The sequence below is a fragment of the Meriones unguiculatus genome, chromosome 8, assembly GCF_030254825.1.
Source record: "Meriones unguiculatus strain TT.TT164.6M chromosome 8, Bangor_MerUng_6.1, whole genome shotgun sequence".
Lineage (NCBI taxonomy): Eukaryota > Metazoa > Chordata > Mammalia > Rodentia > Muridae > Meriones > Meriones unguiculatus.
In genome coordinates this window covers 105,866,086-105,881,002 of record NC_083356.1, presented here as the reverse complement: position 1 = coordinate 105,881,002, position 14,917 = coordinate 105,866,086, and the positions used below count along the sequence as shown (strand labels likewise).

The window sequence follows — 14,917 nt, the reverse complement described above, 5'->3', positions numbered from 1 at the left end:
AAACTCCATATATTACCAAGGATGTTATTGACCTTCTGATCCTCTTGCTTGGATTACCAGTGGGCAGGTTCACCTGATTGTATGCAGTTCCAGGGACCACACACGGCTTGCTCTGCCAACACCCTACCTTCTGAACCACACTTCCAGTCCCTGAAAAAGTTTTAAATTCGGGAATAGAAGTGTGTTATATTACCTGTCAGAAAATAAAAAAAAAAAGCCTTGAAATTAATTCTCCTCCACTGTTACATTTGCCCCATTCATTCATTCTTTTCCTCATTAAATAATTTAAATGGCATGGAAGAAATCAAGAAATCAGAAAATCACAGGTACTAATCAATGCCACCAAAATGAGAACGTGATAGAAAACAGTGCTTTGCAGTATCACAGGATAGATGCAGGTGCAGGAGACCATTGTCCCTTATTAATATATTTTAAGCCATTACTCTGATTGTCACGGTATTGTACGCATGTTGTTCTTACCAGGTTGTGTGAGGAGATTTCCGTGCTGCCAAGTTAATGTAGAGTCTGGGAGAGGGAAAGTCTGGTGGACCATCAGGAAGACATGTTACCGGATAGTTGAACACAGCTGGTTCGAAAGCTTCATTGTTCTCATGATCTTGCTCAGCAGCGGAGCTCTGGTAAGTGAGCTAAGAACTGGATTCTTAGATTAATATCTTTACAAACACACACACAAAAAAAAAAGAAAGGTGAGTCTCACAGGCTTGGCTGAAGAGTTAATCGTTAGGCTATTGTGAATATGGTTCAGTCTGATTTTTTTCGTGGTGTTCTTGTCACTAGAATATAAAAAAAGCTACTGGCTTGTTTAAGATTTATTTTTTAATTGTGTGTTGCATGCATGTTAGAGTGCAAAAAGTGCCTACAGACACCAGAAAGGGGCGTCTGGTTCATTAGAACTGGAGTTACAGATGATTGTGAGTCACACACTGTGGGTGCTGTGAATCCAATTCAGAACTTCTGTAAGAACAGGATGTTCTTAACCTCTGAGCCATCTCTCCAGCCATAAAGTTACTGATCTTTGTGTGTTACCTTACATTTGTGTTCTGCCGTGTTGTTTGTAGTGATTATCAGCTTTGAGAGTTCTGTAGTAGAGTCTGTGAGGTTGGCTAGACAGAGAATCAAAATCATCTGCAAATAGGAATACTTTGCCCTCTTCCTTTTGCACTTGTATCTCTTTTTATTTCCTTCTTTTGTCATTTATCAAACACTGCATTGTAGAGAAATGGAAAGAGTGGACTGTGATCTTCCTGATTATAGTAGTAGTTTGAGCTTTTCTACATTTAGTTTTATGCTGACTAGAGGTTTATAATTCACTGTACTTATCATTTTGAGGAGTGCTCCCTGTATCTCTAGTCTCCATGACTTTTACCATGGGGTTTTGTCAAAGATCTTTTCTTCATTTATCAAAGTATGCATGTGATAAATCTGATCTGATTTATATGATGAATTTTATTTATTTATTTACATATGTTGAATCATCTGTGAATGATTACAAACAAAGCCAACTTGGCATGATGAATGATCTTTTTGAATGGCATTTGAAAATAATTTACAGATAATTGTTGCATTTATATTTATCAGGTGGAAAGTCCTGTAATTCATCTCTCTTTGATGTTTTTGTGAACCCTGTATTCTTCATATACTATATGAGAAGAGCCAGGGTATACAGAGCAATGCCTTTCTTAACAAGTCTAGTCTCTTAAAAATTCAAAATAGAGTGTGTTCAGGATATAAATTGGAATCCTATCTATTATATCTCATACCCTTAATAACTAGCAAAGTCCACTCCTTTATCTTATTCTAAGTCATATATGTGACCAATTACTTTAAGTTTAAAGTTTTAAATAAACTTTTGCTCAAAATGTTTAAAAAGGAAAATGACATTTTGGAAGAAGGCATTTCAAAATAATTAAATGAACCATGTGAAGAAAGGAAACAAGCTCTCAGTTGGTGTTTTTGCTCAAGTAGTTTTCTAGAATAGTATTTCAAAATTCCTGCCTGTAAAATAAATGCAAATAATAGCTATAATATAGCAAATAGATACCATACTTATAATTTTAATATACATTTCTCTTATTAAATTCTCAAACATTTCTGAAAAAGTATAAAATTTTGTCACATAACAAATAGGGACACTAAAAACAGAGTTTAAAATGTTTCTTTAAATGTCAAAGTCATAACTTTAAAACCACTTCTTTAACAGAGACAGAGGAGAACACACCAAAAAGCAAAAGCGATAAGCAAGTGGTAACTGAAATGAGGAGTAATAAAGCCTGAATTGCAAACCTTTCATTGACTTTGTGCTTCTTGGCCCTGGAAACTGAGACCCTGCAGCTGAGTCCCGGTGGCTGGTTCCGGGGCCAGTCACAATGAGGCCACCCCATCGGAGCACCTTATCTTATTGCAGAGACTCTGTGTTCCTCTCCTTGAGCCTGTACCCCAATTCTAAGAGTAGGCTTCTTTTTTGACACGGAACTCCTTCCGTCCCATGTTTTGGAGTCGTGGTTTTTGCTTAGACAGTTTGCATGAGTCCTCTAGGACTTGAAAATAGGCATTGAAAAATAGTGAGAACTTGACTGCTTCCTCACCCTCATCCTCTCCCACCTACCTCCACCTCAAAGCCTGCTTACTTTAAGAACGTCAGCCAGTGTTGTGCATCTTAGCAGATCTGCCCACTCTTTCTGACCTAGATTCTTGGATTGCCTCAGTATTGCTGTCAATGGTTGTGAAAATGTGCTAAAGATGGGTTTTAGGATATTGACACAGATTTTGTGTGTGTGGGGGGGGTAAGAATGAATCAAGCCCATGACCATGTGATATGATGTTAATCACCAAAGCTGTGTTACTTTGCTCTCATTTCTTCCAATAAGGTGAGTGGTGCTTCCAATATGAAGAAGAAAACTCTAGCAATTCAGATCTGTTTTGAGCAGCAGCCATTTTAAATGCCTCCATTAGTTCAACTCTATTTAAATTATTTCTCAAAGAACTTATGGCTATGACTACCTTATGGTTCTCATTTTCTTAAAAGTTTCTGAAGAGTGTAAGCACTACTTGCATGGAGTAAGAGCCCAAAAAGTCCCTAACCTTACGGGTGGGTATGAAGTAAAGAGTGATTACAACAGTTTACCAGAAGGGCTGACCTTGGAATGAGGTATGAAAAGGATCAGGACTCTTTCCATTTGAATTGAGAGAAAAGAAATATCCTTTTAGTTTTAGAGACCACATTCTTTCAGAGGATTGTGTGTAATTCCATTCTTTTGCAGTCTCTCTGCCTCTGGTAACAATGAAAAGATTGCTAAAACTAAATTTTATGCAGGAGCTGTAAACCAGAGGAAAGCCAGCCAAATTATTTTTACACCAGTGTTTTCTGTGATTCCTCACCACAACTGTATTTTCTGCTTGTCTGGTGAAATAGAAATTTTAGACTGTACATGAATTGAAATTTAAACGATGTTTCCACAGGCTTTTGAAGATATATATATTGAAAAGAAAAAGACCATTAAGGTTATTTTGGAGTACGCTGACAAGATCTTCACCTACATCTTCATTCTGGAGATGCTTCTGAAATGGGTGGCTTATGGGTATAAAACATACTTCACCAATGCCTGGTGCTGGCTAGACTTTCTAATTGTTGATGTAAGTATTTTAGAATAAAGTTTAAAGGATGATTTGTTCTAAGAGTTCTGTTTTCACCAATGTTTTCCTACATCATCATTTTCTCATCTTATTTTACTTTAAGGCCAGAAGTTTATGTTTTTAAGAATATTGATGTAGCTCATGGAAATATGTCTGTGATTAATAGAGCAGTAATCTTTCAACCATTGTAAATTCTCCTCCATACTAATCTATCAAATACTTGTAACCTGTTCTTGCCTATGTCCCTAAAAATCAAAAGAAAAGTGATTTTTAAAATATACATGATTTGAGACTGGAGAGATGGCTCAATGGTTGAGAGCACTGGCTTCTCTTTCAGATGACCCAGTTTTAATTCCCAGCACACATGTGGTGACTCAAAACACTCTCTGACTCCCATCTCAGGCAATCTGGTGATATCTTTTAGCCCTGTATGGACACTACCCATGCACAGTGAACAGACATACATGTTGGTAAAATACCTACAATATAGTTCAAAAAGTAATTTTCTTAAAAATGCACATGATTTGAATATCATTCTGGTTCACATTAACAAAAAAAAAATAAAGACCAGAGGATCCTTGAGAGATAGAAATAGAAAAGGGCAGATAAATGTTTCTATGAGAGAGGTTGCTAACTTTTCCATTAATTTCAGAGATGAAGGGGAGATGTTCAAGGAGCTGAAACCAGGTAGAACTTCTGGATGAAGTCTAATTCTGTGCTAGAGAGGGGGAAAGGCTAGGTCATCTCGTTCTTAATCATCACAGCGGAGAAAACAAAAATGAATCACTTTTATCGTTTTTTTCAAACTATCAACTACCACCCCCTACAGAAGGGCAACAAAGCATAGATACCATCATTAGTTACTTCAGTGAATTCAGAGAATATTTTAAGACTTGGATGATGGAAAATGCGTAAGAATACTTTGTTTAACGTTTTATTTTCAACAAAGGAAAAATAATTCGGGGGCTGAGGACAGAACTTGATTATAGGGTGTCTACCTACCGTATGTGAGGCCCTAAGTTCAACATTTTCAGCACAGAAAAATAAAAGAGAAGGAAATGGTAAACTTTTGCCTTTGTTTCCTTATTATTTTAAGTTGTTGACAATTTCATGTACATATATACTAACTACTCCCCCACTCTTTCTTACTTCCTTAGTTACCTACAGCTCTTTATGTAGGATTGAGGGCTAATGAGCTTCTAGCTTAGCTCCAACACAGTCCATTTTACTATATCCATTATTGTTGTCTTTGTTCAGTTCATTAGGCAGCCCTGTTAGTAAAACTTTCTGGTGTAGTTTTTTATATTCCAAGAAAATATATGTATTTAGGAATACACATGACAATAATTAATGAAAAAAAAGCCATGAAGAGAAGGGTTATATTCTTAATCCCACAGAAAAGACCACCAACACAAATTATCATGGCCAAATTAATTATAGCAATCAATTAATCAAAACAAGCTTTTTAAAAAAAAATTCATGTATATGGATTGTCTCTCCCTAAAAATGAGGATCAAGAGCTCATCATTGGACATGGGTAAGATAAGGGTTTTTACAGTTCAGGAGTAAGGGGTTTCCAAACGAGGGATTTGGCAGGCAAATAGGTTGCAGAAACAGAACCTAACAACCTCCTGAAACAAAGACTTGATTGCAAGGTGATTATAACAAGGTATTTATAACAACAAATGGTCATAATAAGCTTTTGAAACAAAGGCATGTTTGCTGTATCCTGGAATGCACAGTACAGAACCATTTGAGATTAAGGATACAGGGTGGGGGTGTAGCCCAACACTTGAGAAATATTTTTAACCATAAATAGATATGAATATAGTGTCTTTACTGTAAGATGACCTGCAAGTCTAAGACGCAGGCAGGCTGGTTTATTAATATGAGACAGCTTAGAGGGAGGAACTGGAAGGAAAAATGATTTAATTAGTATAATCTCAAAAAAATAAAAAAATACTTTTAAAATTTAAAAACCAACAAGGTATGTGTGAGAACGTGCACAGATGTTCCCAGTTTAACAGTAGGGCGCAGCCCTTCTCAGAATCATCCCATACTCACCATCAGAACAGTCAGTGCCAGTTTGAAGGACCGTTCTACTAGTTCATTAAATTTTAAGTAGTGTTTTTAGAATCGTTCTTATGAAAAAGAGAGCATACCTTATTTTCTTAAGTGGGAAATACGGGCATGCAAGACTGAATCAGTTCTGAAATGAGAAGAGGAGCGAGTCCTAGTCCGTACAGGTTATTAAAAATGCATGTTCCATCTAGTGAGGTATTCTGAAGTGACTAAACAAGGATGTCTGTTCCGTAGAGTTCACCTGTCTCAAGCAGCAGCACTGGACTTCTAAGAAAGGAAGTTTCTATTCTCTAAACCATTACGTAGACATTGGCCCAAATTCACTCCTCTCTAGAAATACAGAGTTTACTTAACATTGAATTGTCTTGTGTTGGACACAGCGTTCTCAGAGATAGTGCCTGCTGTCGTAAATGATCAACAGAAATTGCTCAGAAACTGAACACACTTAGAGATACAGATTTTGCTTCACTGAGGAACTCACTGTTCTATCCCAAGATGGATGTTGATTTCCTTTCTGCAAGTGTTCTTTCTTTTGAGATAATTCATGAAAAGGCACATACTGCTGAAGCGTCATCATGGTTGTTAGGCCGAAAGTGATGAAATTAATATATATTTTGGTTGTCTGTTAAGAAATGAGTCATCTAGCTTCACTTTATCTTCAATATTATTCAAAAGTCTTTTCATAAATTATTATAGACAGATCTTTGATGACAAGGTTGACAAGGTTTTTATAAGCAGTCTTGCTTTAAAATTGTTCCCTTCTCAGTCGTGAATCTTCAGATGGCTTCCAAATACAGGTTATACTCACGTTTAGATCTATTTAAGCTTTTAAAATAATTTTATTACAGCTCTGGAAGCACACTTAGGTAGGTTTCACTTTAATAGACAATTTGTTGGTTGCTATAATTACATGTTATATTAAATTAGATTTAATAAACAATTAGATAACCAGTAATTATGAAATACAAAAACAGTGTTTGCTGTTTCTATTTAGGTATTGTAGTAAGTAATCTTTCTTTCTTCCATTATTTCCTCTTTGGGTTAACTTTCCATGAAACCTATTTTCTTTCAAAAACTGCTTTCTTACCTATTAGAGAGAGGGATCTGACTAGATAATGTCATAAAGAAACTTACATTCTTCTTCTTCTTGCTTTCTCTTAGTGCAAGTTAGCATTTAATTTTCATTTCTATGTTTTGCTATTTCATTAAAATTGTTACAGAAAATGCCATCTTTTTGCAGGTATCTCTGGTTACTTTAGTAGCCAACACCCTTGGTTATTCAGATCTTGGTCCCATTAAATCCCTACGGACACTGAGAGCTCTAAGACCCCTAAGAGCTTTGTCTAGATTTGAAGGAATGAGGGTAAGAAAGTACTAAATTCTTCAATGTGAAATCCTTATAGTTTAATTACAGTTTGAAATAGTTGTAAAACAGGTATACAGTTATGACAGACTATCGCAATATAGATACGTGTTCATATACATAGACATGTGATGTGTTTATATATAATAAGTACACACAGAAATCTAGAGTACCTACTGCATAAAAAAGTAATAAATGATACTATAATTTTTCTTTTATATAATATGGGTGGAAAAATCATAGGATCCTAATAAATGGCCTCTCTTTTTATAATGGAGATTTTCCTTTGCTAGAATTTAATGCTGAGATCACTGTTAGTCCTGACACTTCCCATATAAACATCAAGAATTTGCTTCATCAGATGTCAAAGTGATTTTTGATTAAGGAACAAACTTAGACAGGGAACATAAGATATGATAAGAAAGTGAGGTGACACCAGCCATTATATCTAATTTCATGCTCAAAGGAATGATTCAAAAAATCAGTGGAATTATATCAAAATTGCATTTAAAGAAATCTAAGCCTCAAGAGATAAGTTCTTCTGCCCTATGCTGCATAACAGAAACAAAAGAGAGTCATCCATGCAAACAAAGTGACACAGACAATAACTACAGCCAACCTAGTTTTAAGGGCCGGACTAAATCATCAACTTCTCCATAATATCCAGAGAGGACAAGGCCTATATTGCTTAGCACAATCTTCTGTTCTTCATGAATGTCTTCTTCGGATTGCTGCCTGATTCCTCAGCCTATGCTCGGCTCTCACCTTGGAGTACTTCTATCTCCTGTTTTGATTTTTCCACTCACCAACTTCAGTATAGTAGTTATCAACACCTCTTACCATTAAATTGCACTTGACTTTTCCTTGTGTGCACAACACGAGATATAAAGAAACATCCTTTTACCTATGACCACATATCAAAAACTTTTATCATATTTTACTCATTTGCTTCTCTACTTGATTATCTCTGAGCAACGTAAAATGGAAACTAATGTGACTCATTCCCTTTAGATATATGAATATCCAGAAAGTGTCAGCATTGCTTGGGTATTTTTTAGAAATGTAGATTTCTAACTCAGCCTGGCTAGCTACCTCCAGAAGCTGAAAAACAGAATGTTATTATTTAGAGACTAGTCTATGCCATGTAATGAGACACCATCTCCAAGAAGCTATAGAGATGGCTCAATGTTAGATCACATGCTTTGCCTGGCTCATTGATGCCTGGTGCATGTGTGTGCGTGCACAGACACACAACACACACAAACCTCTCCAGGGTCCACTCTAGATCCTGACGAATAATAAAATCTGTATTTAACCAGCCCCAATTGAATATCAGAAAATGTTCTGATATTTCAGCCTTGAATTATTAGCTCTGTTGACTTAAGTATCACTGTAACCCTTAACTAGTCCATGCATTCAGTAGATGATTGCCAAGTATATGAGAGATCACTATTTCAAAAGAACTCTTAAACAAAACGCAAACACCATGAGAATGCAAAACTCCTATTCCATTCATGAACATAGATGCTATCTATGAAGATTCTTAACTATAAGTTAATTTTTGAGCATTAATAGACTGCTGCATTCATACTTATGATTGGCCCATGGTTTTGAGCAACATCTATTGAATTTCACAAACAGGGAACATGTTTGTCCCTAGAAGACTATTTCTTTTGCTTAGTAAAAAAAAAACAAGTCTACAATTTACAGTGTTTTTGGTGGTGGTGGTGGTAGTGATGGTTAGTGTTCATTTTTATAAGATAAGTTGATATAAATCAAAATATTTTAATATATTTAGAGAATGCAAATATTTATTTATGTTTACTCTGAAAAGAGAAGTAGTTCCTCAAGTGACAGAGTCACTTTTTGGGAATAAAGAAAACAGTACAAGTGAGACATTTGAATGCAAGTTTCCTCAGAGTCCACAGGGCTTTGCTCCTTCCCTATCCCATCACTCTATTAATACACATGGCAGCTGTTGTGTGGTGGTGGTGGTGGTGGTGGTGAAACGAGGGAATGAAGAGTGTAATGGTAAATCAAGCGTACCTCCTCACCAGTGAGAGAATTGTCCCTGGCCAGGGAAACAGCATTCTGAGAATATCCTATAATAGTTAGCACACAATGCTACAAGAATGACACAGGAGTGCCTGGGACAGTTTAAGAAGATCTCACCATGTGATAACAACAGCAGCCATGATTGTCAAGGAAAGTCAAAAGCCAAACCTCAGGAGGCACTTCAGGTGTGGGAGCTGTAAGTTTGATAGAAAGAGCTGAGTATGTTTGGCTTTGGAGCTAATGACTATAAGGTACAATGTGAGTGAGTCAGGGATAAGCACAGAAGGGAGAACAGATGGACTAACGATGGAGAGTTAAGTCTGATGGGGAGCTGGTCACTATAAACCCCCCTCCAGGCCTGTTCTTCCTATCCTTTATGGAGACCATCTATACAGAAACATCTGATAAAGTATGCCATGAAGAACATCCGTGAAGCTTTTCCTGTCATCACCTCATGCTTCCCTGGAATCTCTCCAAAGTAATTCTTATTGTTACAGTTGAGTCGTCAAAAAATCACCATCAGTCCACTGGCAGTTGCAGTGAAGGAGGTTCTAAGGGACTCTTTACTTATGTACCACAGGTAGCTTTAATGTCCATACTGGCTAAACACATTTACACCTATCTCTAATATGTCCTCATTTGGAAGTGTCTTGAAATCCTGCTTAATAATTTGAAAATTAAAAAGTGAACACTAAGCTCTTTTCTAACAAACTAGTCATAACTCATTTGTGATCGAATGTGAACTAAGGCTGAAGGGTGAAAAGAAAGACCTGTTTTTAAAGAATGAGATAATTAGGAAACTCTCGGGAGAGATAACTCCTCCAAAAGGTGTGATGTGGCAAAGCTGAAAGCAGTGAAATGGCTGGGTCAATAGCAAAGAAAAGCTGAGCAGCAGTAATGAAGGAGGCAGTAAAGCAAGCTGCACCCAGTGTTTGCTTCCGCTGAGGCCAGCACTGCCTACATTTGGCCAAGCACTTACCACTTACATAAGAGTTAATTTTAGAGTTAGAAAAACAGCTTTAAGAAAATTGCCTTCATTGTGTAGAATCATCACAATCTAAAGAGTGCAAGCCACTAAAAGACTCCTAACCTTAACTCAGCCTAATACAAACCAGTAACTTTACTGTATAGGAGAGTGAGCTTCTGAATGCTGGTGATACAAGGACGGTGAGACTGTAAATACACACATTATTTATTTTACCACGTTTGATTCTTGCTTTTATAAAGTTTGTAGATTTACGAATTTGTCTTAGCAGCATAAGGATTTTTGAAAAGGTTTTTTTTTTGTTTTTTTCATTTATTTAAAGTACAATATCATCGTGGCCATTTACTCTTCTATTTAAACTGGTAGCTTTACTGCCTTAATCATGAAACCAGTAAATCAAAAATCACAGGGCTTATGACACACCTTATATTGCTTGGCACAATAATGACCATTATATCAGCTATTTGGTATAGTCTTGTCTGTTGTTTGGACTTGCACCTTAAATCTGTATTGATGTCTGCCTAACATTTTCTGATCTTAACTAGATTTTCCTTTCTCTTGGGTATCAGGTAGTGGTCAACGCACTCATAGGAGCAATCCCTTCCATCATGAATGTGCTTCTCGTGTGTCTTATATTCTGGCTAATATTTAGCATCATGGGAGTCAACCTGTTTGCTGGCAAGTTCTATGAGTGTGTTAACACAACAGATGGGGCAAGGTTCTCTGCATCTCACGTTGTGAACCGTTCTGAGTGTTATGCCCTTATGAACGTCAGTGGAAATGTGCGGTGGAAAAACCTGAAAGTGAACTTTGATAATGTTGGGCTTGGTTACCTGTCACTGCTTCAAGTTGTAAGTGAATCCGTTCCTGAACACTTGGTACACGCTAGAAGGTCTAAATCTCTCTTTAAATATGCTACTAACTAAAAATTAAGATGCTATGTAATTTTTCAAATAGACTTATTTTTTTTCTTAGATCACATGCCCTGTAAGCATGACTAAAGAGCATGAGTTTCTCATAGTTTAGATTTATTCACCCATAACTCATGGTTTGATTTCACTTGAACCCCCATCGCTGCAACAGATAATTACCCTCCAAGTATTCACCATGGGACCTCTATGTTTATGTAACAAGGGAGTGAAGAGAATCTCCTAGAGGCAGAGAGAAGCCTTGAAAAATGGAGACAAATTGTTTTCTGTCCTAATGATAAATTTCTCTTCCACTCTTGGAAAATAAAAGTTAGTATGCAAAGAATACAAGAATTTGTAAAAATTTGAAAATCCCTAATTAGGAAAAAGTCTTAAAGAATGTCCTTTATAAAAACATTTTAGGCAGTTTTAACATGGTTTTTACATCTGAAATAAATGTATGTCCTGTTTTTTTTAATTATAGCTTTTTTATGTTAAATTGGTATTTTTAAATAGAACAAAATTAATCTGGTGTTACTAGTAAGTATTGTAAGATTAAATAGACAAAAATGTATGGTAATTTCAAAGCCTGCTTTTCACATTCAATTTCTGTAAATATATTTATAGGCAACATTCAAGGGATGGATGGATATTATGTATGCAGCAGTTGATTCTGTTAATGTAAGTATTGATCAACCTAAGTCTGTCTTAAAATGTAATTTTTTTAGTTTAGCTTTAGAATTTGAATCATACACACTAAACCTGTTAGAAGAAAAAGTGGGGAAGAGCCTTGAACTCACTGGCACAGGAGATAGCTTCCTGATCAGAACACCAACAGCATAGGATCTAAAATCAACAATCAATAAGTGGGACTTCAAGAAACAGAAAAGTTTCTGTAAAGCAAAAGACACTGTCATCAAAACAAAATGACAGCTACAAATTGGGAAAGGGTCTTCACCAATCCTTTATCTGACAGAGGGCTAGTATCCAGAATACATAAAGAACTTAAGAAGTTAAACACCAACAAACCAAGTAATCCAATTAAAAAGTGGTGTACAGAGCTAAAGAGAGAATTCTCAATAGAGGGATTTCGAATGACAGATAAACACTTAAAGCACTTAGAGAAATCTTCAGCATCCCTAGCCATGAGGGAGATGTAAATCAAATCAATCCTGAGATTTCACCTTACACCCATCAGAATAGCTAAGATCAAAAACTCAAGTGACAACACATGTTGGAGAGTATGTGGAGAAAGGGGAATGTCTTCCATTGCTGGTGGGAATGTAAACTTGTACAACCACTTTGGAAATCAATGTGGTGCTTTCTCAGAAAATTAGAAATAGTTCTACCTCAAGATCCAGCTATACCACCCCTAGGCATATATCCAAAATATGCTCAAGTACACAACAAGGACATTTGCTCAAGCATGTTCATAGCAGCTCTAGTCATAATAGTCAGAAACTGCAAACAACCTAGATGCTCCTCAACAGGGGAATGGATACAGAAATTGTGGTACATTTACACAAAGGAATATTACTCAGCTATTAAAAATAAGGAAATCATGAAATTTGCAGGCAAATGGTGGGAACTAGAAAAGATCATCATGAGTGAAGTAACACAGAAGCAAAAAGACACACATGGTATATACTCACTCATAAGTAGATATTAGCCATATAATATAGGATAAACATATTAAAACCTATAGACCTAAAAAAGTTAAACAACAAGGAGGACCCTAGGGAAGATGCTCAATTGTCATTCAGAAGGACAAATGCGATAGACATTGGAAGCAGGAGAAGACAGGGAACAGACAGGAGCCTACCACAGAAGGCCTCTGAAAGACTACTGATCAAGGTATTGAAGCAGAGGCTGAGAATCATAGCCAAACGTTGGACAGAGGACATGGAATTTTATGAAAAAAGGGGGAGATAGAAAGACCTGGAAGGGAAAGGAGCTCCAGGAAGAGAACAATAGAGGCAAAAAATAAAACTAAATAAAATTAAACACACACACACACACACACACACACACACACACACACAAACTGATCCCTGAGAACCCTGCAGAGACTTATATCCCAACCAAGGACAATGCATGGAGATAAGCTAGAGCCCCTGCACAGATGTAGCCCATAGACTCAGTATCCAAGTGGGTCCCTAGTGAAGGAGCAGGGGCTTTCTCTGATATGAACTCAGTGACAGGCTCTCTTATCATCTTCCACTGGGGGTGGGTGCAACCTTGCTAGGCCACATAGGAAGACAATGCAGCCAGTCCTGATGAGACCTAGGGTCAAATAGAAGGTGAGGAGGACCTCCCTGATCAGTGGATTAGGGGAGAGGCATAGGGGGAGAAGAGGCATGGAGGGTGGAATTGGGAGGAGAAGAAGGAGGGGGCCACAACCAGGATACAAATTGAATACATTGTAATAAATGATAATAATAAAAGAAAAAAAAAAGAATTTGAATCATAGCTCTCTAGTGCCCTGAGTATGGACAAATACAATGAAAAGTTGTCATCGTACTGTAGTCAAGGGCTTGGAAGGATAGACTTTAGAGGTGAACCCTAATATAATTTCTGGATCTGTTACATTGTGAAAATTCTACAATCAAATCTGAGCAGTCTGCTGAAAACATGAAGTTTTCAGCATGAAAGTGTCTCCCTCACAGGTATGCTGTGAGGATCCTCAAGGCAGCACTTAGAATAGGCTTGATGACCAATGAGCAGCAAACACTAGTTGGTCAAAATAAATGTGAAATTAGTATCATTTATAGTTTTTACTGTTTTATATTTTGAAACACTTTGAAATAAAGTCTTTGTCAATAAGCTTTAAAGATTACTATCTAGTTTTTTGTTCCTGTGAAATCCAGAAAAGACATTTTTTATAACCAATGGAAAAATAATAAAATGAACATGAATCTGGTATCATCACTTTCACAGTTTCATTTGGAAACTGAAGGTATGCTTTCAGTCATTTAGCTGGTGACTTGTCCTGTCAGTTTGAGATCAAGTGCTATGTATGATTAGGTCCTTTTTAAATCACTTGGAGAGTGTGTGTCTACAGCGTAAGAGTCTAAAACACTTGCTTATTACTGAACAGTTGTGCTTCTGGAATGCTAACTTATTCTGGGTTAGCACTGTCAGAATTACCTTGTCAACCCATATGAGACCAAAACTAATGTATCTTATTGTAAACATGCTATTGCTTTTTTTTTTCTATAGGTAAATCAGCAGCCAAAATACGAATACAACCTCTACATGTATATTTATTTTGTCATCTTTATCATCTTTGGCTCATTCTTCACTTTGAACTTGTTCATTGGTGTTATCATAGATAATTTCAACCAACAGAAAAAGAAGATAAGTATTTTAAGTGTTTACTTCATTGTACTGAAAAAGTATTATCTTGATATAAATTATTTTGCATTTTGTTTCTAAAAATAATTGCTCAAGTATGCATTTGCACATATGTATACTTTTACAATTTTGCTGTGTAAAATTTGTGTGTCGTAATTTTAAACATCATATTTATTATTCTGGTTTCTCTGATATTGCCTATAAAGGACTTGAACAAACATTGCACTAACTCAAACCAGTGAACTAGTTTGTTCAAAGTAGTTTTATTTATTTATTTCTGAACTGTTTTTGTTTTTTCCTGCTAACCATTTTCCCCCCTGTGGTGTATCTTATGATAGCACTTAAGTGACAGTCACTTATGATGTGGCTGCTAAACTCTGGTCACTTATGTTATAGCATAAGAAACAATGTAGCTAATGAAAGTGAGATCTGCTGAGTATGCATATCAGTCACTGTCCTGAGCTTTTGAGCTCGTGAATCCTCACATCAGCTATAGTTTCTTTTGACTGTCATAAT

The 14,917-nt window shown here is 36.4% G+C and overlaps 1 protein-coding gene and 1 long non-coding RNA gene across 7 annotated transcripts in view; one reads left to right on the top strand and one right to left on the bottom strand.

The window, feature by feature from the left end:
- Positions 1-14,917, bottom strand: part of LOC132655915 (uncharacterized) — a 69,558-nt gene that overhangs the window by 11,278 nt on the left and 43,363 nt on the right. For 2 of the 6 annotated variants that reach the window (XR_009593872.1, XR_009593870.1), the window contains 2 exons: positions 2,305-2,558; positions 481-674 (listed from right to left, as the gene is read on the bottom strand). This is a non-coding gene — a long non-coding RNA (uncharacterized LOC132655915). Of the gene's footprint in view, positions 1-16; positions 194-480; positions 675-2,304; positions 2,559-14,917 lie in introns of all 6 variants that reach the window. The other 4 variants (XR_009593873.1, XR_009593868.1, XR_009593871.1 and 1 more) reach the window with 3 other exon arrangements.
- Scn9a (sodium voltage-gated channel alpha subunit 9) overlaps positions 1-14,917 on the top strand; it is a 152,039-nt gene that overhangs the window by 126,056 nt on the left and 11,066 nt on the right. The window contains exons 19-24 of the mRNA XM_060390322.1: positions 484-638; positions 3,481-3,654; positions 6,977-7,099; positions 10,709-10,990; positions 11,675-11,728; positions 14,267-14,404. Of these exons, the coding sequence (XP_060246305.1) occupies positions 484-638; positions 3,481-3,654; positions 6,977-7,099; positions 10,709-10,990; positions 11,675-11,728; positions 14,267-14,404 (926 nt within the window). The remainder of the gene's footprint in view (positions 1-483; positions 639-3,480; positions 3,655-6,976; positions 7,100-10,708; positions 10,991-11,674; positions 11,729-14,266; positions 14,405-14,917) is intronic.